This window comes from Salvelinus fontinalis, chromosome 24 (assembly GCF_029448725.1).
Source record: "Salvelinus fontinalis isolate EN_2023a chromosome 24, ASM2944872v1, whole genome shotgun sequence".
Taxonomy (NCBI): Eukaryota; Metazoa; Chordata; class Actinopteri; order Salmoniformes; family Salmonidae; genus Salvelinus; species Salvelinus fontinalis.
This window is the reverse complement of record NC_074688.1, coordinates 16,083,034-16,109,221: the sequence shown is the minus strand read 5'-3', so window position 1 is coordinate 16,109,221 and position 26,188 is coordinate 16,083,034. Positions and strand designations below refer to the sequence as shown.

The 26,188-nt window shown below is 41.6% G+C and overlaps 1 protein-coding gene across 1 annotated transcript; it reads right to left on the bottom strand.

The window, feature by feature from the left end:
• Window positions 1-21,555: 21,555 nt before the first annotated feature.
• On the bottom strand, window positions 21,556-25,194 carry LOC129822641 (proteasome subunit alpha type-6-like). The gene is made up of 7 exons (XM_055881004.1): window positions 24,875-25,194; window positions 24,345-24,439; window positions 24,012-24,093; window positions 23,771-23,926; window positions 22,466-22,644; window positions 22,262-22,356; window positions 21,556-22,067 (listed from the first exon to the last, which is right to left on the bottom strand). Exons 1-7 carry the CDS (start codon window positions 24,948-24,950, stop codon window positions 22,010-22,012), a joined length of 741 nt encoding a protein of 246 aa, XP_055736979.1. The 5' UTR covers window positions 24,951-25,194; the 3' UTR covers window positions 21,556-22,009.
• Window positions 25,195-26,188: the final 994 nt, after the last annotated feature.

The window sequence follows — 26,188 nt, the reverse complement described above, 5'->3', positions numbered from 1 at the left end:
GCAGGGTTAGGGCTATAGGGTTAGTAACAGACCTCTTGTCTTTGAGCACCCATCATGGAATGAATCACATCTGGGCACAAGGCATTCTGGGATCTGCAAGGATGACCAATGTGTAGCCTTTGCGTTTCTATCCAACTCTGTGTTTGTTGGGGGAGGGTGGACGACTTTGATGATTACGTCACTTAAATACAACATTTTCCCTTAATAATGACTTAACAAACCCTGTTGCCGAATATACTGTTACAATGAGATATTTGCAGGAGAGAAGACTCAACAGTAGAAAGGTAAGGGTCTGGGCATGACTGCGCTACCCTTGCACAGAAAGCACGGAGCTTCTCTCAGTTGTTACCTGTGAAGGAGCGAGGGGTACCATTTTGTGTTGATGTATTGTTTAATCTTTTTTGTATTAGACTATAACATATTATGTTTCTTTAAATTTGTGAGTCCTTTGAAGTACAATTGTGGTAATTTGTTTGACGTTAATATTATCATTATTAATATAATTATAATTATTATTAATTCCACAGCTCTTATGAATATTGCTATTATTCTGTTTATTTTGTTCTTTTTGTAAATATTAAACTTTACTTGAAAATGCAATCATGTCTGGCACCAACAATGTGTTACACAAACACACCACGCAACTTCACTCCTAATTTCTACAAGACTGGCAATATCTTTTTTAAATTCTGTTTTCTGGTCTGGTCTATTCTGAATAACGTTTTTCAAACTCAGGGCTTTATCCAATAAAGTTAGTGGTGATAGGATATAATACTGTGTATAGTTCTTGATTGTATACTTTCATTATTTGCATTCTAATATATGCTTTTTCTGTTTCCTGATACGAATGACTCACCCTCTTTAGTATTAATATATCAGACATATCTCTTGTGTGTTTCCCCAACTCTACATGGGACAGATATTTCGTTTAAAGACATTAAACAACTGAAGAAAGTCTGTGGGGTCTTTGTGTTTTATGGTCATATTCCAATACATTGAGCTTCACAACAAGCTAAAAGACGGATGGATACAGTACTACTAGGGGTAGCATAACTTCATCAAAGATTATCCCTACACACTGATTGCATCCAGTTCATATGCTGAAAAAAAGGAATTCACTCTGTTGACACACAAATAAAATATGCAACGTTACTCTTTTAAAACTGGTACATAAATGCTCGCATAATAACCACGTGTATAAAAATGTGCCCAAACAAAGTAATAACACAATCCTATCAGTGTGCAATGAACAGCAGCATTCCAACTACATTGTACACATTAGCGGCACTTAATCATCCAACCAATAAGAATGAAGCAACTATTACGATTGCAGGCCTCTCCTAGATCACTTTCCCACTCTTACATGTGTTTTCCTGTTGTATCCCTGCAAAGAGAGCAGGAGGTAAAGTATCTGTCGTACATACACAGAGTGGGATAGACATGTGACGTCCAGGGACACTACTCTAATCCATGCAAAAGGTTGAGAGGGGAGATGTTGAGAGGAGAAAGAACAGAGTAGAAACAAATTAGAAGTAGGCCTAAGATTGTGGGGGCCAATTGATGAACCTCCCAAAACAGAGACATGAGAGAGGTAGGGATTTGGATGGCTCACATATATGTCCATGTGTTTTGTCAGTAAGGTCAGCTAGACCTGTGTTATGAAACGTGCACTGGACAATAGGTTGTAAAAAGACCAATGCAGGTTAAACAAATATCTGGAACCGTATTCACAAAGCGTCTCAGAGTAGGAGTGCTGATCTAGGATCAGGGTCCTTCCTGTCCATATAATCTTATTCATTATTATCTAAAAGACCAAACCAACCCTCGATCAGCTCTCTTACTCAGACTCTTTCTGAATATGAGCCCTGGTTATTGAGCCTAAATAAAACTTTATAGAACCATCTAGAAGACTAATTCTGTACCTGTTTTATGAGTTCATTGTGATATTTGTTGATTTGTATTCTTCCACACTATCAACTGAGTTTGGCATGGACATATTTGGGTCAAAGTTTGTTTTAGGACTGTAATGGCACAGCGTCTCTGTTCAGATGAAAATCTCATTGGTGAATAATGTTCTTGCTCAGTAGTTCTTCGCGTTTCAACACGATGTCCACAGAGTTACATAGATTATATAGACAAATAGCCACCCTTTGCCTTGATGACAGCTTTGCATACGCTTGGCATTCTCTCAACCAGCTTCATGAGGTAGTCACCTGGAATGCATTTCAATTAACAGGTGTGCCTCGTTAAAAGTTCATTTGTGGATTTTTTTCCCTTCTTAATGCATTTGAGCCATTCAGTTGTGTTGTGACAAGGTAGGGGTGATATACAGAAGATAGCCCTATCTGGTAAAATACCAAGTTCATTACTGTGGCAGCTCAAATAAGCAAAGAGAAACGACAGTCCATCATTACTTTAAGAGATGAAGTTCAGTCAATCCGGAAATTTTCAAGAACTTTGAAAGTTTCTTCAAGTGCAGTCACAAAAACCATCAAGCGCTATGATGAAACTGGCTCTCTTGAGGACCGCCACAGGAAAGGAAGACCCAGAGTTGCCTCTGCTGTAGTGGATAAATTCCTTAGAGTTATCTACACCTCAGATTGCAGCCCAAATAAATGCTTCACAGAGTTCAAGTAAGAGACACATCTCAACATCAACTGTTCAGAGGAGACTGCGCGAATCAGCCCTTGGTCGAATTGCCGCAAAGAAACCATTACTACAGGACACCAATAATAAGAAGAGACTTGATTGGGCCAGAATGTCAAGAGTGTGCAAAGCTGCCATCAAGGCAAAGGGTGGCTACTTTGAATAATCTCAAATATAAAATCTATTTTTATTTGTTTAACACTTTTTTGGTTACTGCATGATTCCATGTGTTTTTTCATAGTTGTAATGTCTTCACTATTATTCTATAATGTAGAAAATAGTAAAAATAAACTAAAACCCTTGAATGAGTAGGTGTGTCCAAACTGGTACTGTTTATATATATATATTATTATATATATATATATTATCATATTTTTTAAGGAACTCAGTCAGCCTTCAATTTACTCTTGAAAGTTGTAATTATAGAATCCACAAGGTGCAATTTCTAAATTGGGTTGTGCACCATCAGTTTTCCTCTTGTCATGTCAGTCATCGCAGACCTTAGAGCTATTTATAACTTTTAAGTAATATCCAGATCAACTAGCCCGTGTCAGCTAACGTTTTTTAGCCCATATATTTTGTTGTAATGTTTGAGTCACTCAACTATCACATGAACACACATTAGCCATGGCAATATGTGTAGAATAGCAGAAAATATGTTTTGAAAAGGCAACATTTTCACTACACTCCATGACAAAACGTGTGGAATTGCAGGAAATAAACTTTAAACATGTCAAATGTTCTCTCCACCTGTCACGTTCCTGACCTGTTTTCTGTTGTTTTTGTATGTGTTTAGTTGGTCAGGGCGTAAGTTGGGGTGGGCATTCTATGTTATGTGCTTCTATGTTGGGTTAAGTGTGTTGCCTGATATGGTTCTCAATTAGAGGCAGGTGTTTGATGTTTCCTCTGATTGAGAACCATATTAAGGTAGGCTGTTCTCACTGTTTGTTTGTGGGTGATTGTTGCTGTGTCTGTGTTTGTGTACCACACTGGTGCACAGGCTGTTTCGTTTTTGTTTAGTCTGTTCGTGCGTTCTTCGTTTTATGTTAGTTCGCATGTTCAGGTCTGTTGACGTCGTTTGTTGTTTTGTAGTTTGTCTTGTATTTTCGTATTCGTTATTATAATTAAATTCATGATGTCTACATACCTCGCAGCGTGTTGGTCCGATCCATGCTTCTCCTCGTCTGAGGAGGAGAATGACTTCGACAGCCGTTACACCACCGACAAGAGGGGTGTGAACAGTTTGTGTCATGAACAGTGCTTGTTCCCATAGAAATAAACATGACGCGTGCACGCAGGAGGAGGGTGTGGGATGTTACCTAATGCTGGAAGGGGGGCCTGAGTGAAAAAAATGTGGGAACTCCTGACATAGATGGTAAGAATACCCAAAAGATAGTGCAGATTAGGGAAGGAGAGATCTAGTCAGTTGCACAACTGAATGCATCCTCTCAATCAGAGAGTTGTGTGGGGCTGCCTTACTCGACATCACCGGCTCTCAATCAGAGAGTTGCGTGGGGCTGCCTTAGTCGACATCACCGGCTCTCAATTAGAGAGTTGCGTGGGGCTGCCTTAGTCGACATCACCGGCTCTCAATCAGAGAGTTGCGTGGGGCTGCCTTAGTCGACATCACCGGCTCTCAATCAGAGAGTTGAGTGGGGCTGCCTTAGTCGACATCACCGGCTCTCAATCAGAGTTGCGTGGGGCTGCCTTAGTCGACATCACCGGCTCTCAATCAGAGAGTTGCGTGGGGCTGCCTTAGTCGACATCACCGGCTCTCAATCAGAGAGTTGCGTGGGGCTGCCTTAGTCGACATCACCGGCTCTCAATCAGAGAGTTGCGTGGGGCTGCCTTAGTCGACATCACCGGCTCTCAATCAGAGAGTTGCGTGGGGCTGCCTTAGTCGACATCACTGGCGCAGTTGTTGTTGGGAGTTAATTGCCTTCCCCAAGGGCAGAACAGAAGATTTTCCACGTTAGCAGCTTGGGGATTCGAACCAGTGACCTTATGGTTACTGGCCCAACACTCTTCACCGCTAGGGTACCTGCCGCCCCTCTATTAATTTACGCGTCTATAGTCAGGGAGCAGAGAGATGATAAAGAAAAATAGGAGAGGGAGGAATAGAGAGAGGGATAAAGGGATATGAGAAATGAGGCAGGAGAGGAAAGAGAGATGAAAAGTAAGGAGAGAGATAAGAGATGAGAAAGAGGAGTAGAGCGATGGAGGAAACAGACGAGAGGACCAGAACCTCCCCCATGGTAATCCCTGGGAGCAGCATATGGACTAGTAAAGCACAGAGACAGAGTGGGACAGAGCGGGAGACACAGATACACTTAGGACTTAAAAATATGATTCATTTCTTTGCCTCTAATCCCTGGCAAACAAGCTGGCCCCCGGGATGTTCTGTAAATACTGTAATCATCCTGCGGCCAGGCCAGCGCCCCTGCGAGACGTAGTCAGCCCTACAGTCCAATTTCTTCGTAATCGATTCCTAATCCCAACAACCCAACAACCCCCCCCTCCGACATTCTGCACGAGGGGGGTGGGTGGTTTGTGAGGAATAAAACTAAATGAAAAAGAAATCACATTTCCCAATTCTGTTCTTTCCGAGGCATAGTTTCACAGAGATTAATTGGCGTCACGTAAGAGTTTACTTGGGGTGGATCATTGTTTGGGAGAACATGATGGCATGTAGGACGCTTGGGTTCTCTGGCTCTGGGTTCTAGACTGCTCTCTGGGATAGGTTGGACGGAACTAAAAGGTGTGTGGGGAGCGAAGGGAAATTAAAATAGCATTTCCCAATTATGCTCTGTTCTGTCAGAAGCCTAGTTTCACAGAAATTAATTGGCGTCATGTAAGTGTTGGGTGGGGGTATCATTGTTTGTGAGAACGCGGTGGCATGCTTGGGTTCTCTTGGTTTAAGACTGGGTTCTAGGCTGGGTTCTAGACTGCTCTCTGGGATAGGTTGGATGGAACTAGAAGATGGTGTATTGTTGGGTGAGACAACTGAGAGGTTATGTGAACAGAAAGGAGACAATCAAAGGATACTGGATACCACATGTTTTGTTTGTGAATCAAGCCAATTAAAAGTCAATTCCAATTCTTTGGGTGCAAAATTCATTTACTGAAAGGAGGAAAAACCATTGAATTTGTTAATCTCATGAAAGTGAAGTTTTAATAATTGTTTTATACAATAAAGTCCAAAATAAGACTTAAGAGGAAGAAGACAGAAGCTGAGAGTGAAAGTTTATTTTGTAGATATAGAAGATGGAGACAATTTGGCTGCCTTTGTTTTAAATGCCATCTGTGATCATTTACAATCCCCAAAAGCCTGTATTCTCTATGACATAAAGCCTAATCCTAATATGCTATTGGTTGTAAACGTACATCTAAATATTACCAACCTTAACAAATAGCTTATGTCTATCCCTGTCAAGCTCTAAATGCTATTTACTGTACCTCTCTTCAATCAACCAAACAACGTTATGGATGTCCATTTGAATCTTTAAATGGTGTCTGATTCTGAGATTGGTTGTTTGATATGACAAGGCTGACAACATCTTAGTAGTAATAGATCTATCCTATCATTATCACTGAGAATACTGTTCATTCCATCCTCTTTTGACACTGTGAAGATGCACTTCCATAAAGATGCTTTTAACGTTTGATTTCAATGTACAGTACGATTTGAATTAGGCATCTTCTTTTTTCATTTCTCCTTCCTCTTGATTTTGTTTCTTTGTTAGTACTTTTGTTTTATGATGCGAAGCACTTTGTTACTTGCATTAAGTAGTGCTATACAAATAAAGTTGTTGTTATTCTTGTTTTTATGAAAATTTTCTGTTATTATTATTGTCATGATTTCATCTCAAATAGAATCGTAACAGGAATGACTCACTCCATAATTCGTTTTAAGGGTAAGTGCAGTATTTTCAGTTGAATTTAGTGTCGTAATAAGATCAGTATTATGGTTAGGCCTATCACTGGATCAACACTTGACTGGAAATCATGTTATATCATTTTACTAAGTCAATACTGGGGCTTAAAGTTTAACACCTAGTTATTATCGAGAGTAGTAGTCAGTGTTTGGATCCAAGATTTTTGTCCATGTCTTGGACTGCGATTATTGTCAGGATTAGATTTGTTTACGAGAGAAGTCTGATTTGGGAAAAGGCAGGGTTGGAGGATAGAGGGAAATGGGGTAGTTCAGCCTTACAATTAGAATTAGGGTTAAATTGAAGTGGAACTAAATAGGGGATTCTGGTTCTTTCTCTGACTTGGAGAGAAGTCTCATACAGGAGCACTAGGTCAACCTTCTCTGATGTCTGTCAGTAAAGATGTCCATTATCATCCTTAGTCCCCCTCTCCCGTCCTGTTCCCATGTCCTTTCATGTCCCCCTGTTCTGTCCTGTCCTGTGTCATGTGCCCACATGTCCACACTTGTTCTCACCTCTCGTTGCACTTAGTTATTTTTACTGATCTAATTTAGAGAATGTCCCAATCCTCTTAGTGTCTTGCCCCTTCAGCGCTTCACTAAGTGAATTAGACAGGATTACAGTCTCTCTCTCTCTTCCTCCTCCTATTTCTTTCTCTCTTCTCTATGGTGTCACTGTCTCTCCAGCCTTTCTTCTCCATCTCCACGTGCATCACTCTCCTGACATCTTTCTCTCTGTTGGCAGGATTACTGTCCTTCTCTCTCCAGACGACAAATTGGTTCCACCATTACCCATGACAGCTGCCCTCGAAGCCCAGTGCATCCTGGGAAAAAGGATCTTTAATTAAACTTTGACCTGTAGTACATAAATGAGGGACGAGAACAATACAGACAGGAAAAAGAGTGGACAAAAAATGTATTCGAAAAAAACATGAAGAAAACTAGACAGAACACCTGAAAATTACAGGGAAACACTTTCCATCCCTATCATGTTTTCATACAGTATAGTGTTTTCCGGGTCTTCATGGCAATGCTGGCAGTATTTGGAGTGTGACTTCTTCCAGTAACCGGTCCCAGGCCTGCCAGGCCCTGCTGTGCCAGTCTCTCACAGACTAATCTGGAGAGTCTGCCTCAGAGGAATTCACTGGGTTATAGTAACTAGTCATAGTCCATTTAGGATTTCTATCTCACCTAAATGGTACGTCTAACAACATACCGCAGTTAGTGGCTTCTGTTATGTACCTGTCTGTGTTATAGATTTAGACTTCTGTTATGAACCTGTCTGTGTTATAGATTTAGACTTCTGTTATGAACCTGTCTTTGTTATAGATTCAGACTTCTGTTGTGAACCTGTCTGTGTTATAGATTTAGACTTCTGTTGTGAACCTGTCTTCGTTATAGATTTAGACTTCTGTTGTGAACCTGTCTTTGTTATAGATTTAGACTTCTTTTGTGAACCTGTCTTCGTTATAGATTTAGACTTCTGTTATGAACCTGTCTTTGTTATAGATTTAGACTTCTGTTATGAACCTGTGTGTAGTTGTTATAGACTACTGGCCAGTTGTAATAGACTGCTGGTATGAACATGTGTCTAGTTGTTATAGACTGCAGATATGAACATGTGTCTAGTTGTAATAGACTGCTGGTATGAACATGTGTCTAGTTGTTATAGACTGCTGGTATGAACATGTGTCTAGTTGTTATAGACTGCAGGTATGAACATGTGTCTAGTTGTTATAGACTGCAGGTATGAACATGTGTCTAGTTGTTATAGACTGCAGGTATGAACATGTGTCTAGTTGTTATAGACTGCAGATATGAACATGTGTCTAGTTGTTATAGACTGCAGGTATGAACATGTGTCTAGTTGTTATAGACTGCAGGTATGAACATGTGTCTAGTTGTTATAGACTGCTGGTATGAACATGTGTCTAGTTGTTATAGACTGCAGGTATGAACATGTGTCTAGTTGTTATAGACTGCAGGTATGAACATGTGTCTAGTTGTTATAGACTGCAGGTATGAACATGTGTCTAGTTGTTATAGACTGCAGGTATGAACATGTGTCTAGTTGTTATAGACTGCAGATATGAACATGTGTCTAGTTGTTATAGACTGCAGATATGAACATGTGTCTAGTTGTTATAGACTGCAGGTATGAACATGTGTCTAGTTGTTATAGACTGCAGATATGAACATGTGTCTAGTTGTTATAGACTGCAGATATGAACATGTGTCTAGTTGTTATAGACTGCAGGTATGAACATGTGTCTAGTTGTTATAGACTGCAGGTATGAACATGTGTCTAGTTGTTATAGACTGCAGGTATGAACATGTGTCTAGTTGTTATAGACTGCAGATATGAACATGTGTCTAGTTGTTATAGACTGCAAGTATGAACATGTGTCTAGTTGTTATAGACTGCTGGTATGAACATATGTCTAGTTGTTATAGACTGCTGGTATGAACATATGTCTAGTTGTTATAGACTGCTGGTATGAACCTGTGGCTGTTGTTATCTCCCAATGTGTGTTGATATGGTACTGTATGTACTAGTGAATTAAAAAAAATATATTTCACCTTTATTTAACCAGGTAGGCCAGTTGAGAACAAGTTCTCATTTACAGCTGCGATCTGGCCAAGATAAAGCAAAGCAGTGGGACAAAAACAATGACACAGAGTTACACATGGGATAAACAAACGTACAGTCAATAACACAATAGAAAAATCTGTGTACAGTGTGTGCAAATTAAGTAAGGAGGTAAGGCAATAAACAGGCCAATAGCAACAAAGTACTTACACTTTAGCAATTTACACTGGAGTGATAGATGTGCAGATGAGGATGTGCAGGTAGAAATACTGGTGTGCAAAAGAGCAGAAAAAACAAAAACAAATATGGGGATGAGGTAGGTAGGTAGGTAGGTAGGTAGGAGCCAGTGGGTTTGGCAACGAATATGTAGCGAGGACCAGCCAACGAGAGCATACAGGTCGCAGTGGTGGGTAGTATATGGGCTTTGTTGACAAAACGGATGGCACTGTGATAGACTGCATCCAATTTGCTGAGTAGTGTGTTGGAGGCTATTTTGTAAATGACATCGTCGAAGTCAAGGATCGGTAGGATAGTCAGTTTTACGAGGGTATGTTTGGCAGCATGAGTGAAGGAGGCTTTGTTGCGAAATAGGAAGCCGATTCTCTATTTAATTTTGGATTGGAGATGCTTAATGTGAGTCTGGAAGGAGAGTTTACAGTCTAGCCAGACACCTAGGTATTTATAGTTGTCCACATATTCTAAGTCAGAACAGTCCAGAGTAGTGATGCTAGTCGGGCGGGCGTGTGCGGGCAGCGATCGGTTAAAGAGCATGCATTTCGTTTTACTAGCATTTAAGAGCAGTTGGAGGCCACGGAAGGAGTGTTGTATGGCATTGAAGCTCGTTTGTAAGTTTGTGTCCAAGGAAGGGCCAGAAGTGTACAGAATGGTGTCGTCTGCATAGAGGTGGATCAAAGAATCACCCGCAGCAAGAGCGACATCATTGATGTATACAGAATGGTGTCGTCTGCATAGAGGTGGATCAAAGAATCACCCGCAGCAAGAGCGACATCATTGATGTATACAGAGAAAAGAGTCAGCCCGAGAATTGAACCCTGTGGCACCCCCATAGAGACTGCCAGAGGTCCGGACAACAGGCCCTCCGATTTGACACACTGAACTCTATCTGAGAAGTAGTTAGTGAACCAGGCGAGGCAGTCATTAGAGAAACCAAGGCTGTTGAGTCTGCCGTTAAGAATACGGTGATTGACAGAGTCGAAAGCCTTGGCCAGGTCGATGAAGACGGCTGCACAGTACTGTCTTTTATCGATGGCGGTTATGATATCGTTTAGGACCTTGAGCATGACTGAGGTGCAACCATGACCAGCTCGGAAACCAGATTGCATAGCGGAGAATGTACAGTGCGATTCAAAATGGTTGGTGATCTGTTTGTTCACTTGGCTTTCGAAGACTTTATAAAGGCAGGGCAGGAGGGATATAGGTCTGTAACAGTTTGGGTCTAGAGTGTCTCCCCCTTTGAAGAGGTGGATGACCGTGGCCGATTTCCAATCTTTAGGAATCTCAGACAATACGAAAGAGAGGTTGAACAGACTAGTAATAGGGGTTGCAACAATGGCGGCGGATAATTTTAGGAAGAGAGGGTCCAGATTGTCTAGCCCAGCTGATTTGTAGGGATCCAGATTTTGAAGCTCTTTCAGAACATCAGCTGTCTGGATTTGGGTGAAGAAGAAGCGGGGGGGGCTTGGGCCAGTTGCTGCGGGGGGTGCAGAGCTGTTAGCCGGGGTTGGGGTAGCCAGGTGGAAAGCATGGCCAGCCATAGAGAAATGCTTATTGAAATTCTCGATTCTCGTGGATTTATCAGTGGTGACAGTGTTTCCTAGTCTCAGTGCAGTGGGCAGCTGGGAGGAGGTGTTAGGAAGCTGCTATCACTGACTGTTGTCATCATCGACCATCAATAACAAGTCTCCAGACATAATCTCCTGAGAAATGGAGGGTGGAATGGAGAGGGAGGGGAGAGAACAGTGCAACAAACAGGCGGAGGTGACTGCCCATATGGTTTGATAAACAAAAACAAAGTTATACAATGAATACATGAGAGTGGTCAACAGAGGAACAGAATAGACAAATAGAGACACAGTGGAGTGATCTCCACAACAGTCAACAAATCCTTTGACTGTGACCCCATTCCTGTCACACCCTGGCCATAGAGAGGCTTTTATTCTCTATTTTGGTTAGGCCAAGGTGTGACTAGGGTGGGCATTCTAGTTTCTTTATTTCTATGTTTTCTATTTCTTTGTGTTTGGCCGGGTGTGGTTCTCATTCAGAGGCAGCTGTCTATCGTTGTCTCTGATTGAGAACCATACTTAGGTATCCCTTTTTTCCACCTGTCTTGGTGGGAAGTTGACTTTGTTTAGGGCACATGGCCTTTAGCTTCACGGTTTGTTTTTGTAGTGTTTATTGTTTTGTTCGGCGTCATTTATATTAATAAAGGAAAATGTACGCTCACCACGTTGCACCTTGGTCCTCATCTTTCAACAGCCCTGACAATTCCTGTGGGTCACGTATCCTTCCTCCTCACTTATGTTGCCATTAGAACACCATTATCTCAGTCATTATCTATCTGCTGATAATGAATTATTGTTAGAACTCTAACAGAGGTCAACTGCATGGCCACACACAAACCGCACTTCAACAAAAGTATGGAAATGGAATTTAAGTTGCTTGCTTTGTACAATCCCCCGTTTTACGTTAAGCTCTCTACTGTACATTTTCTGGACTCTTGTTTCTCTCCCCTTTGCCCTTCTTCCCGATGCCCCTCTTTCTTCTTAATGCCCCCCCCCCTCTCTCTCTCTCTCTCTCTCTCCCTCTCTCTCTACCCTCTGAACCCCCCCTCCTCCCTCCACTTCTCCATCACTTTCAGTAATTCCACCACTCTCCCAGCATCCTAATCCAGCGCTGACCTCAATCCAGTGATGTAATGGGTCATGTGACGCTGGCGTGGGGAACAGGGGAGGTAAAGTAGGGAAACATGTCTTAATCTCTGCTGCCGGGACGCGGTGACCAATCACAGATGGCAAGGCGGGGATGGGGGGGTTTCGGGGGGAGGTGTATTTCCCTTAAGTTTCAAAATATCAGAGGACCTTTTGAGACTTCCAGTCAACATGTTTATTCATGATGACTCCAATGATTCCATGAGACTCATTGTGTCTGTGTCTGTTGATTTTCGATAATAAAGACAACTGTCAGGGTTAGAAAAACAAGTACAGACACGGTATTCAGAACCAGTGTTCTCCATTTATACAGCTCTAGAACAACAAAAATAATACTTTACGTTACAGACTCTTCATTAAGCATAACCCTTCCAATACCAGTTTGCCCGTCCTTTTTGGGTTAATTTCAACTATAGGAAAATGTTGGCAGAATACACAAAGACAGTTACCAACTATACTAAGCTTGTCCTGTATAGGGCTTTTGATACGTTTTTACCACACACCCGATCACAAATGGAGAAATGCTCAATAATGACTTACTGGTCAATTGGCACGTTGAATGGCATGAGATGACTGACAAGTCGAGCCATTTTTAAAAGAGAAAAACAGTTGGCGAGACAATATAATTGGACAGAGCAAATTCAGGCTACAGTGGTGTTTGCACCTCAAACACATTCTCATGTTATAAAACTAGTCACAAACAATGGTCTGTCATTAATATTAGACCGATGAGGGCCATGTTGTATTTAGGTGCTATAACAACAGCAGTCAGTGGGGGGAGGCCTAGAGCAGAGAAGTCATTGACACAGTAAGGTGGCGCCAGCTGAAAACTGGCATGTGTCCAACCCACTCCCTCCCCTCTGGCCTGGCCTTCTACTGGAACAGTGAGACCTGAGGAACACATGGTCCGGGAGCCAGTGTGAGGGTCAGTGTGAGAGTCCTGAACAATAACTCTGTTACTGTAGTCATATTCCAGCACGGCTGATGACCATATTCAATCAAACCCGCAATAACAATGTTGACAGTGTATTTGTGCGCACACACACACACGCACTAACACACACACGCGCACATACACACACAGCAGTTCGACACATACAACAACACAGAGTTACACATGCAATAAACAAACATACAATCAATAATACATTAGAAAAATCTATATACAGCATGTGCAAATGAGGTAGGATAAGAGAGGTAAGACAATAGATAGGCCATGGTGGCAAAGTAATTACAATATAGCAATTAAACACTGGAATGATAGGATGTGCAGAAGATGAATGTGCAAGTTGAGATACTGGGGTGCAAAGAAGCAAGATAAATAAATAAATACAATATGGGGATGAGGTAGATTGGATGGGCTATTTACAGATGAGCTATGTACAGGTGCAGTGATCTGTGAGCTGCTCTGACAGCTGGTGCTTAAAGCTAGTGAGGGAGGTAAGAGTCTCCAGCTTCAGAGATTTTTGCAGTTCGTTCCAGTCATTGGCAGCAGAGAACTGGAAGGAGAGGCGGCCAAAGGAAGAATTGGCTTTAGGGGCGACCAGTGAGATATACCTGCTGGAGCGAGTGCTACGGGGGGTGCTGCTATGGTGACCAGTGAGCTTAGATAAGGCGGGGCTTTACCTAGCAGAGACTTGTAGATGACCTGGAGCCAGTGGGTTTGGCGACGAGTATGAAGCGAGGGCCAGCCAACGATATCATATAGGTCGCAGTGGTGGGTAGTATATGGGGCTTTGGTGACAAAACGGTTGGCACTGTGATAGACTGCATCCAATTTGTTGAGTAGAGTGTTGGAGGCTATTTTGTAAATGACATCGCCGAAGTCGAGGATCAGTAGGATGGTCAGTTTTACGAGGGTATGTTTGGCAGCATGAGTGAAGGATGCTTTGTTGCGAAATAGGAAGCCAATTCTAGATTTAATTTTGGATTGGAGATGTTTAATGTGAGTCTGGAAGGAGAGTTTACAGTCTAACCAGACACCTAGGTATTGTAGTTGTCCACATATTCTAAGTCAGAACCGTCCAGAGTAGTGATGCTCGACGGGCGGGCAGGTGCAGGCAGCGATCGGTTGAAGAGCATGCATTTAGTTTTACTAGCATTTAAGAGCAGTTGGAGGCCAAGGAAGGAGAGTTGTATGGCATTGAAGCTCATCTGGAGGTTAGTTAACACAGTGTCCAAACGAATGGCCAGAGGTATACAGAATGGTGTCGTCTCTCGTAGAGGTGGATCAAAGAATCACAAGCAGCGAGAGCGACATCATTGATGTATACAGAGAAGAGAGTCGGCCCGAGAATTGAACCCTCTGGCACCCCCATAGAGACTGCCAGAGGTACGAACAACAGGCCCTCCGATTTGACATACTGAACTCTATCGGAGAAGTAGTTGGTGAACCAAGCGAGGCAATCATTTGAGAAACCAAGGCTGTTGAGTCTGCCAATAAGAATGTTGTGATTGACAGAGTCGAAAGCCTTAGCCAGGTCGATGAATACGGCTGCACAGTAATGTCTCTTATCGATGGCGGCTATGATATCGTTTAGGACCTTGAGCGTGGCTGAGGTGCACCCATGACCAGCTCTGAAACCAGATTGCATAGCGGAGAAGGTACGGTGAGATTCAAAATGGTCGGTAATCTGTTTGTTAACTTGGCTTTCAAAGACCTTAGAAAGGCAGGGTAGAATAGATATAGGTCTGTAACAGTTTGGGTCTAGAGTGTCTCCCCCTTTGAAGAGGGGGATGACCGCGGAAGCTATCCAATCTATGAGAATCTCAGACGATACGAATGAGAGGTTGAACAGGGGTTGCAATAATTTCTGCAGATAATTTTAGAAAGAGAGGGTCCAGATTGTCTATCCCGGCTGATTTGTAGGGGTCCAGATTTTGAAGCTCTTTCAGAACATCAGCTATCTGGATTTGGGTGAAGGAGAAGTGGGGGAGGTTTGGGCGAGTTGCTGTGGGGAGCGCAGGGCTGTTGACCGGGGTAGGGGTAGCCAGGTGGAAAGCATGGCCAGCCGTAGAAAAGTGCTTATTGAAATTCTCAATGATTGTGGATTTATCGGTAGTGACAGTGTTTCCTAGCCTCAGTGCAGTTGGCAGCTGGGAGGAGGTGCTCTTATTCTCCATGGACTTTACAGTGTCCCAGAACATTTTTGAGTTTGTTCTACAGGATGCAAATTTCTGTTTGAAAAAGCTAGCCTTAGCTTTCCTAACTGCCTGTGTATATTGGTTCCTAACTTCCCTAAAAAGTTGCATATCACGGGGGTAGTAGTAATAATAGTTGTAGTAGGAGTTGTAGTAGTAGTAGTAGTAGTAATAGTAGTATTAGTAGTAGTTGTAATAGTAGTAGTAGTAGTAGTAGATGTAGTAGTTGTAGTAGTAGGAATAGTAGGAGTAGATGTAGTAGTTCTAGTAGTTGAAATAGTAGTAGTAGTAGTAGTAGTAGTAGTGGTAGTAGTAGTAGTAGTAGTAATAGTAGTAGTAGTAATAGTAGTAGCAGCAGTAGTAGTTGTAGTAGTAGTAGTTGTAATAGTAGTAATAGTAGTAGTAATAGTAGTAGTAGTAGTAGTTGTTGTAATAGTAGTAGTAGTAGTTGTAATAGTAGTAATAGTAGTAGTAGTTGTAGTAGTAGTAATAGTAGTATTAGTAGTAGTAGTAGATGTAGTAGTTGTAGTAGTAGGAATAGTAGGAGTAGATGTAGTAGTTCTAGTAGTTGAAATAGTAGTAGTAGTGGTAGTAGTAGTAGTAGTGGTAGTAGTAGTAGTAGTAGTAATAGTAGTAGTAGTAATAGTAGTAGCAGCAGTAGTAGTTGTAGTAGTAGTAGTTGTAATAGTAGTAGTAGTAGTTGTAGTAGTAATAGTAGTAGTAGTAGTAGTAGTAGTAGTAATAGTAGTAGTAGTAGTAGTAGTAGTTGTAATAGTAGTAGTAGTAGTAGTTGTAGTAGTAGTAATAGTAGTAGTAGTTGTAGTAGTAGTAGTAGTAGTATTAGTTGTTGTAATAGTAGTAGTTGTAATAGTAGTAATAGTAGCAGTAGTAGTAGTAGTAGTAGTAGTAGTAGTGGTAGTAGTAGTAGTAATAGTAGTAGCAGCAGTAGTAGTTGTAGTAGTTGTAATATAAGTAGTAGTAGTAGTTCTAGTAGTAGGAATAATAGTAGTAGAAGTAGTTGTAGTTGCAATAGAATAGCAGTAGTAGTTCTAGTAGTAGGAATAGTAGTAGTAGTTGTTGTAATAGTAGTAGTATTAGTTGTAGTAGTAGTAATAGTAGTAGTAGTAGTAGTTGCAGTAGTAGTAATAGTAGTAGTAGTTGTAATAGTAGTAGTAGTAGTAGTTGTAGTAGGAGTAGTAATAGTAGTAGTAGTATTTGTAGTAGTAGTAGTAGTAGTAGTTGTAGTTGTAGTAGTATTAGTCTAAGGTGTCTAACACAAGACAATAACACATACTTCCAATAGGGTTGTTGTGTTAGCATGTTTCCCATAAACTGAACTGTTGTGTTTTAGTTTACTGCAGTCTATATCGTAGCATGCAGTAGAATCCTAAAATCTCAGAATACATTGAATGATAATTTCTCTTTAGCCTCAACCCGTTACATTTCAGTATAACCTTACCAGTAGCATTTCAGTATACTTGAGTGTGTGACATTTTAGTGTATATGTCAATACTCTCTGAACTATACTATCATTGACTCTAGGTAAGACTAACGCCAGTCATAAAGTATGATGGGTTAATAATATATGCAGTATAATGTAGACTCCAGAATCAGGATGCGTCCCAAATGGCACCCTATTCCCTGTATAGTGAACTACTTTTGACCAGAGCTCTATGTACCCTGTTCAAAAGTAGTACACTATATAGGGAATAGGGTGCCGTTTGGACACGACCATGGTTGCTGTGGGGCCAGGTTGTGCTGTTGCTCGTGGCTGAACAAGGTTAATCTCCAGCCCCCCCCCTCTTCCCCCCATCATCTCTTTGTGCACTACGCCGTACTAATCTCTCCATGCCTCCCTGTGCTGCTCTAATCTGCCCCCCTCCCCGCCCCCACAGTCTCTGGCACTGCTCTGATAATCTCGCTGTTTCTCCTCCCCTCCTCTCTCTCCCTGGTCCCTCACTCCCCCAACCCGTTCTGCTGCTGGTGGAGGCAGTGCTCTGCTAATCTGGGGTCTGTCCGTCAGCACTTTGAGAGGCAGACAGACGGATGGGGCTGTAATCCCCAGAGTGGCACAGATGGAGCGGCACTATGCAGACCTTGGGGAAGGTGAACACAAACACACACATGCCGCGTCCTGTTTCGGATCCACTAGGTTGACAGAGACCAACACACTACTGCCAGACACACACACACAGTGTGCACACACCTGCTGCGGATACTGGTGAACTCTGTTTGTCCCAGTGCCATACAGATGTACAGGAGACATGCTTTTACCAACTTCTCTGGAATATCAAGAAAACATGCTATGGTTACTTACAGGAACTATGATCATGCCTACATCCTGTAACAAACCTCCACAGGTAGTGGGTGGCAGTTAGCCTAGCGGTTAAGAGCGTTTGGCCAGTAGCTGAGAGGTCACTGGTTCGAATCCATGAGTCGACTAGGTGAAAAACCCGCCGATGTGCCCTAGAGCAAAGCACTTAACACTAATTACTCTGGATAAGATAAATGACTAAAATGTTTTTTTTTAAGATACAGTCCCTAATCCTCCAGCTTGATTTTATAACTAAGCTATTATGATGTTTGCTTTTCTTCTGTAAGAATAAAATCGAGCGAATATTACAAGTTTACTGTAATCTGCCACGCACAAAGTTTCACACAAGTGTTTTAATGAATGGTATACTTCATGTACTCTACTTTAGACATTGGCTGTAGTGTGTTGGTGTACTGTTACTGTAGTAAGCTGAGTAAAGGCCTTAGATGTACTGTAGTGTAAATGATCTGGATTTTGATGTGAGGGTGCTCAGGTGAGTTAGCCATGATGATCTGTGTAGATATAATCTACTGTACTACAGCTGGCTGCAGTTACTACCTGTCTGCCTGGACATGCCCAGATAAATACAGTGCAACACATGGCCTAGCGGTTAAGAGTGTTGTAACAGAAGGGTTGCTGGTTCGAATCCCCGAACAGGAAAGGTGGGGAAATGTGCTGTTCTGCCTTTGAGCAAGGCACTGCTCCCCAGGTTGTGGATTAAGACCTGCACCTCTCTGATTCAGAGGAGTTGGGTTAAATGCGGAAGACACATTTTGTTTGAATGCATTCTTTTCCCCAATGAATCCAAAACCTATTTTCACAGAACAGCCCCATAACCTGTTGCATTTTCCATTTGGATTATAGTAGCCTAATATAAACAGTGGCACCCTGCAGCCTTAAATGCCCACAAAACGCAATAAAGACCATCCCATGTCATTTTTAGCACAACAATCCAATACAGTCCAGCCAGTTTGCATGGTACAATTGTTTCAGACTGTACAGGCCCTTACTTTCATTTAAATTCAGTTAATTCAGGAAGTAAACTGAAATTCCAATTCCAATTTTGATGTGCTCTATAAAAATTAAGTTTACTTACTGAATTGCCTGAATTTAAATGGAATTGACCCTGGATACTAGGTTGACTGACTCATTGCACTATTCCCCTTGAGTTGTGACAGTGAGTGTTTTCATAAATTAAATCTGTAGTGTCAGAGTGCACTCAGAGTGTGCTCTTAGCGTTCGTAAATTCAGAGCTGTTGTCAGACTATCCTAAATTCAGAGCGTTTTACTCTCAGCGCGTTTAGAGCGCACACTGGACGCTCCGGCCGATGAGTAGGGTTGATCCGAGCGTTCTGATCTAACAAAAGCAGTCAAGCACCCAAGCTAACTGGCTAACATTGGCTAGCTACTTCAAGACACAAATGAGAGAACAGCTCACTCTGACCATTTTACTCGCCCGAGCAGAGCTGTTTAGGCTGTATTCATGTTATACAGAGCGTTGGTGACTGTAACTGTGCTGCTGGCAACAATCTAATTACGTTTTTTTTTGCCAACGTTTACTGATACCCGGCCATATTCAACGTGTGTTGACCATATTCAGCTGGTGTTGAGCTTTCGTAAATTCGGTTATTATCTGTCATTCTGCGCTCTGGCACACCCAGACGAGTGCTCTGAAACCGGAGTAGATAGCCAGGGTGAATTTACGAACGCGCCCAGTGTTGTGTCACGTGTTGTGACAGTGTTGTGGCGGTGAGGCCCATTCAAAACAACAGGATTAGAATTGTGTCTTTGATTCGATGTTTGTTTGTGTCTGCATGTTTCACTGTAATGAATATGGCTGAGGCTGGCTTTATCCCAGGGGTTTACTCATCTACAATGGAGGATGGCATTTGCACTGTCAGAGTGGGGGAGATTGGTGATGATGTTTGGGTCGTAGTGCTATATTGTACGGAATAATCATTTTTCTCAGACAGGGTCTATGTCGAAATGCTACCCAAATCTATCTATATGGTGCACAACATTTGATCAGGTCCTATAGGGCTCTGGTCAAAAGCAGTGCACTACATAGGGAATCATATTCTACCATTAATAAACCTAAATTATAAAGCACACATAAATGTACCATGGCATTATCAACAGGCACAAAAAACATCAACATGGCTATATGAAGTACCAACGAGGCACATGTGCATGCCTTGTGCTGAAGTGGCAGCAAGGCCGCAAGGGGAAGGATATCACAAGTTAAGCAACATCGCTCTCCACTGGTTATCTAGTGTAGGTGAACTGAATTCCTCTTTCACTGATACCTGCTGAAACTCTGATCATTATCTCAATAGCACCATCTACTGGCCCAGTACTGAAGTGTAGCCTCCTACAGTGGGATTCAGAGGGAAAGCGTGTGGAACAGAGAAGTGAGGTCATGGCCAGTGGGAGAATTGTAATAGAATGTGTGTGTCCCTCATTTGTGCATGGATTATTCTGTGTCCCAGAACAGGGTTAGCTGATCTGGGATCAGGTCCTCCCTCTTTTTCATTATGATTTAAAAGGACACATCGATCCTAGATCAGGACCAGCTGATCTGGGATCAGGTCCTCCCTCTTTTTCAGTATGATTTAAAAGGACACATCGATCCTAGATCAGGACATGTATCCTCAAAGCGTCTCCAAGTACAAAATTGGTCGGAAGTGCTGAATAGAGACATTTTACACCTACTCTTATGGGTAAAAATATAAGCTATGCATGAAGCCTCTTTCGTCATAAGAGTCCCACCTAGTCGACAGATATTTAGGACACCTCATGATACCAGCTAAAAGTTACCAGCAGGTTTCTTGATAATAGAAAAATGTAGTGAGTTAGTGCTTCCGGCGCCACATGCAATTGCTTTGGAGTAGTTAGAATGTTTTGATATTTCCATTTAATCAATCTATAAATAACTGTATCTCTTGCACTTTTGACAATGAGTTCACATGAGGACTATTTCACATGATATCCCTAAATACTTATAACCACTAGGCTAATCAATAATCACGTTTTTATTTTGATTATTTAATTAACCAACATCATGTTAAATCAAGTTATCCTTTTGAAGAGCAATATCACATTGTTTAAAAATATGCCTAAATTGGGCATGACTATAAGTTGGGCAACTGAAGCCATCTAGGGCCTACGTTAACTTTGATTGTGTTCGATGAAAATGGAAGAACTTTCAAACGTTTTATGCAACATTATCGGCAAGTGACTTGATGCCTACTGTGCCAAAGTGATTAGGAGTTGTTACACAGGAGTGACGAGTGTCTTGATATAATGGTAATATTATGAAAATTCCACTTTTTACAACCATCAGATTTTTTTTATTTAAAAAAAAATGATGGATGATATTAGGCAAGAATTAAGAGTAGGCAAAGTGATCGCATCAGGCAAAAATTATATCGTTTTACCATTTCAACATTTGATGGTTGTCTGAAACATGCTATAGAGTTCACAGCTGGCGATGCCTCATCACCAACGGTTATTCCCCATCATATGCAACAATGTCAATGAGCGTCATCACTATCTTTCCTTTGTGGTACCTCAAACTGTTGTGATTACCAGCTGAGATAAACTTTTATGAACGGATTTTACTCCTGGCTCAGAGATTGTCTTCCTGGCTCAGAGATTATCTTCCTGGCTCAGAGATTGTCTTCCTGGCTCAGAGATTGTCTTCCTGGCTCAGAGATTGTCTGAGCAGTGTCTTAATAAACATCATCCTAAAACCTACCCTGAGCTGGGAGTTTTTTTGTGTTAAAACATGTTTTAACAGGATTCCTAGGACCTTTACTGAGACGCTTTGCGGATACGGCCTCAGCAACCCTACTCTAAGACATGTTGTGAATATGGACCCAGGACTCCAGTTACATGTATCGAATCAAATAATTACAAAAGGTTAAGCACTACTGTGTCTTTTGTGATTCTACAGAAAACATCTAAGCATATCAGAATAAAAAATGGATATTAGTGTTCTTTTGTTTTACTTGATGTGTTTTATTCTGTTAGACAGTGTTTCTGTAGCAGGTGATAGATGACATGAGTAACGCTCTGGACACAGGTAGCTAAAACCCATTTGGTGGTCATAAACAATGAGGTTCAATGAGATACAGAAAATAAATAGGATGGATGAAACGATCCACATGATCAAACCATTACAACAACAACCGAAGTCTAGTTACGGCCTGGCTGTATGTCCTAGGAGCTTAGATAAGCAGACTGAAGGTGAAAATCAACCTGTGCAGATGTAAATAGCTGGAAAGTAGAAAAGTATCCTAGCATTGTTTAAGACGGGCCCTTCTGCAACAGCAGTCTGAAGTAGATCTACTGCAGTAGTATTAATGTCCTATTACTGAACCACTAGGTTAGTCTGTTAGTTAGTCAGCCTGATCTACTGTATGTGGATGGTTGCACCTCTACTCCCGCTCAGCAATGGCCACCAGGTGGGTGTCGATCTCTGTCTCAGAGAGTGTCCTGTGAGGGGGAAGACGAGACAATGAGAGTGGATGTTAGAAACAGCCTTGGGGAGAGAGAAAGAGAGAAGGATAGATGAATTGCATATTGATCACTTGGCTGTTGTTCCCTCGTCTAAAATCTTGATCATTACCATATGAGCATATGGAAAAACACAGTGATGACGAAATGCCGTTACCATGATAGTATAGTACCTGAACTTGGGGTTTTCCTTAGTCACCACACCCACTTCAATTTCACTGGGCTTGAAGTCCATGGACAGAATTGAAGAGAGACAGGAGATGGCCAACTATAGGAGAGTGAAAACAACAGAGAGAGAGAGAGAAACTGAATACTGTACAGACTTTTACTTTTCACCAGATGTTTCCATGAGTATCCAGGTGCATCCATCCTCTTACCTCCACAGTCATCTCATATGACAGCTCCGGCCTCTTCTTCAGTTTCTTCTCCAGGTAGCTGTTAGCCTCTGTCTGCTTGGCCCCTACGCTAGTGGCCCTGAAGCCACAGAAGTAGCCTGCCGGGTCACACTTATACAGCATGGGACCCAGCTGGGGGTCTATGGCCACAAAGATCATACCTGGAGATATGGGGAGGAGACGGTTATGGGTCTGTGTCCTCTGTGTGGGAGTTAGGACTCACCTACTGCACTTACTGTTTTTTCCAATCACTTTGGTGCCATTTTCACAACTCTAAGCACAAAAATCTAAACAGATCATCAAAATGGCTCATGTTTCAAAACTCTAAGCACATTTTCAGTTAACTGAGTGCAGCAAACAAATTCACATTGTTTTGTCCACTGCACCAAATCACTCTTTCAATTTGGATACATAGTCGATCTACTGAACAAAAATATAAACGCAACATGTAAAGTGTTGGTCCCATGTTTCATGAGCTGAAAAGATCCCAGAAATGTTCCATATGCAAAAAAAAAAGCTTATTTCTCCAAAATTTTGTGGACACTTTTGTTTACATCCCTGTTAGTGAGCATTTCTCCTTTGCCAAGATAAACCATCCACCTGACAGATGTGGCACATCAAAAAGCTAATTAAACAGTATGCTCATTACATAGGTGCACCGTGTGCTGGGGACAATAAAAGGCCACTCTAAAATGTGCAGTTTTGTCACACTACACGATGCCACAGATGTCTCAAGTTTTGAGGGAGTGTGCAATTGACATGCTGAAATCCATAGATTAGGGCCAAATGCATTTATTTAAATTGACTGATTTCCTTATATGAACTGTAACTCAGTAAAATAGTAGAAATTGTTGCATGTTGCGTTTATATTTTTGTTTAGTATAAGTATATGCGTTTTAAAATGCAATATTCACTTTACTTTTGATATGATTTTCTTGTCATTTGTTAATAATAGAATTACCTACTACTTAATAAAACTGCTCAAAACGGATAACTACTGAACTAAAATGATGTAGTGCCTAGTTAATGTATATAGTTTGATAACCGCTGAACACTGTAGAATTCTATATTTTTTTTGTATAAATGTATCAATTTGACATAAGGTAAAACCAAATCATATATGGATGTGGCTGTAAATACTACATCATCATTCTCCATCAGCCAGTGTGCCTTAATAGGACAAAGTGGAAAGAGTCACTCTATGTGCTACCATTTGGAATTGTAGTGTAGTGAATCAATGGAGAGGAAGAGGAAAGAGAGACAGGGTGACAGGACTGCACCACTCACAGCATCCCAGAGGTCTCATCTCAGCGTTCTGTGTGTAGACCTGGGAGATGTCCGCCATTCTCCGACACAACATGTCTGCTGTGATGTCATAGCCAAACTTGTACTTCCATTCGGCGGCCTCCACTCGTGCCCTGTGGACCTGGGATCGACTGTCCGCTGAGGGGGAGAGGAAGAGAGGGTTAAAGGATGTGTGTGTGTGTGCGTGTGTGATGTGAGATGTCGTCTGTGCCATTATACACACCATTGTGTCCTGTCATCACACATCCAATGCGTGGGGTAAGTGGGTACATGTTGGTCAGAGTGGCAGAATCCAGCAGCTTGTCCTGTGTTATAATGACAGGGTCACATATATACATACATATAGTAGATGCCACCTCATTGTTGTTAGGAATATTTGGTTGGTTCCACAATATCAGCTTTCCTTGGATAAGCTTTAACAAAACCATGGCGTGTATCCTGTCAGCAGAAACGCTCGAGACACCACTCTGTCATGCTTCACTGTTCATGACTGACTCTTTCTCTCAAGCCAGATATCCATGGAGATGTAGCTAAGGACCGAAGCTGAATATCTTACCGGCACTTTCTTCTGTGTGACCACCACAGCACAGTCTGTCCCCCGCACGCCCAGTGACGTCAACCCACCCTGAGCGATGGCTTTGAAGGCATACTCTGAGGGGCAACACATGAGAACATGAGATTATACTTCCTAAATATAGGCTAACTTTTAAAAGCTGCATGGGGTAAACAGGGGACTTTGAATACTATAGTTCTAAAGGTGCTCTTGGGAAAGTCTCAAACATTGGTAGATTTCTTTATTGACGAACATATTATACCACAGACAAGAAAAGCACATTTAAAACATTCGTTTTCCCCCCCGATATATTCTCTGTGAAATACACAATCACCATATGTTTATAATCACAACATACTACACTGTTGGCCTATGGAGGTGCTCATCATCGGATACAACTACAGTGCAACATATCCACAGCGCGAATATCTTACATTTTAGATGCTACAGAACGATACCTATACAGAGGCTAGACTAGCCTAGGTCATCCGTTGCATGAAGCAAAACCGGAGGAATTAAGCAAAATATCTCACCGACTTGATAGAGGCGGCCCTCAGGTGAAAAAATCGTGATGTGTCGGTCAAATCCAGCATTCGAACCACGGGACATTGCTTTGCTTCAAATGATGGTCACCAGAAGTGAACTTTCGGCGAGATACCTGTTACCTTTTCTGCAGTAGCCCAATAACCTTATAGGACTATATTCACCGTTTTTTTTTCTGTTGCAGTAAAAAAGAAGATCACTCTACAATAGAGAGCAGACGACGATAAAGACCTTTGTGGAGCTTCCCGGAGTTTTACTTTCTCTTTCTTTTTTCAATGAATCATGAGAAGTTTGGCACATGTGTGTTGTGACCAACATTAGCGTGAGCAACAGTTGCGGACTCGGTGGGTGGCCTTCAAAATAAAAGTCCCGAATTGAAACTAAAGCAAACGGATAACAATTGTAGAATCATGCCACAATTGGACTAAATTGCTAAACAAGGTTGGAATGTTGCTATACAAATTCAACAAAAGTTAATAATGAGTTAATTTGACCAAAACTGTACATTTGGTTGAAATGCACTGTGGATATATTAGACTTCAGAATTGCATTGGGGGCATACTTCCATTCCAATGTACAGCCTAACCTATGATCTTACGTCCATGAAATGGGGCATCAGCCTACTCAGAGACACTCACAGAACAGCTATGCTAGTCAATATGATGCAAAACGCAGAATCATAAGATGCACAATGCATCATACCGGCTGTATTTCTGAAATTTGAAAGTGATATATCTTAAAAACTTGATTGCTGACATGGAAAACAGTTTGGGACTATATCAACAATAGACCAATAAAACAAATATCAAAATATAGTTTTTTGGTGGATTTTCCTTTAAATTCATTCAATAAGAGCTATGCTGCTAATATTTGTGTACACTCTACATAGTTGTGTTCTGTGAGTGTCACTTAGTAGGCTGTCACCCCATTTCATGGACCCAATTCTGAAGTGTAATACATCCACATTGCTGTTTCAACAGATTTCAACAAATTAACTAATTACTATATTTTGTTGAATTTCTATAACAACATTTCAACTTTGTTTAGCATTATCTAGTCCAGTTGTGGCATGACTGTACAATTTGTACCCGTTTGCATGGTTCATTTGCGAACTTTTACTTTGAAGGCGAACCACCATTGTACTATTGTTGCTCACGGTAATGTTGTTAACAGCACACTGGTAAGGCTGGTTATAATTTGATCGCAATAAGGAAGTTGTCTGTGGAAGGATATAGGCCTACTTGCAAAATAAATCATAAGAAAACATGTATCTTATGAAAAAAAATACGGTAGGGCCCCCTACA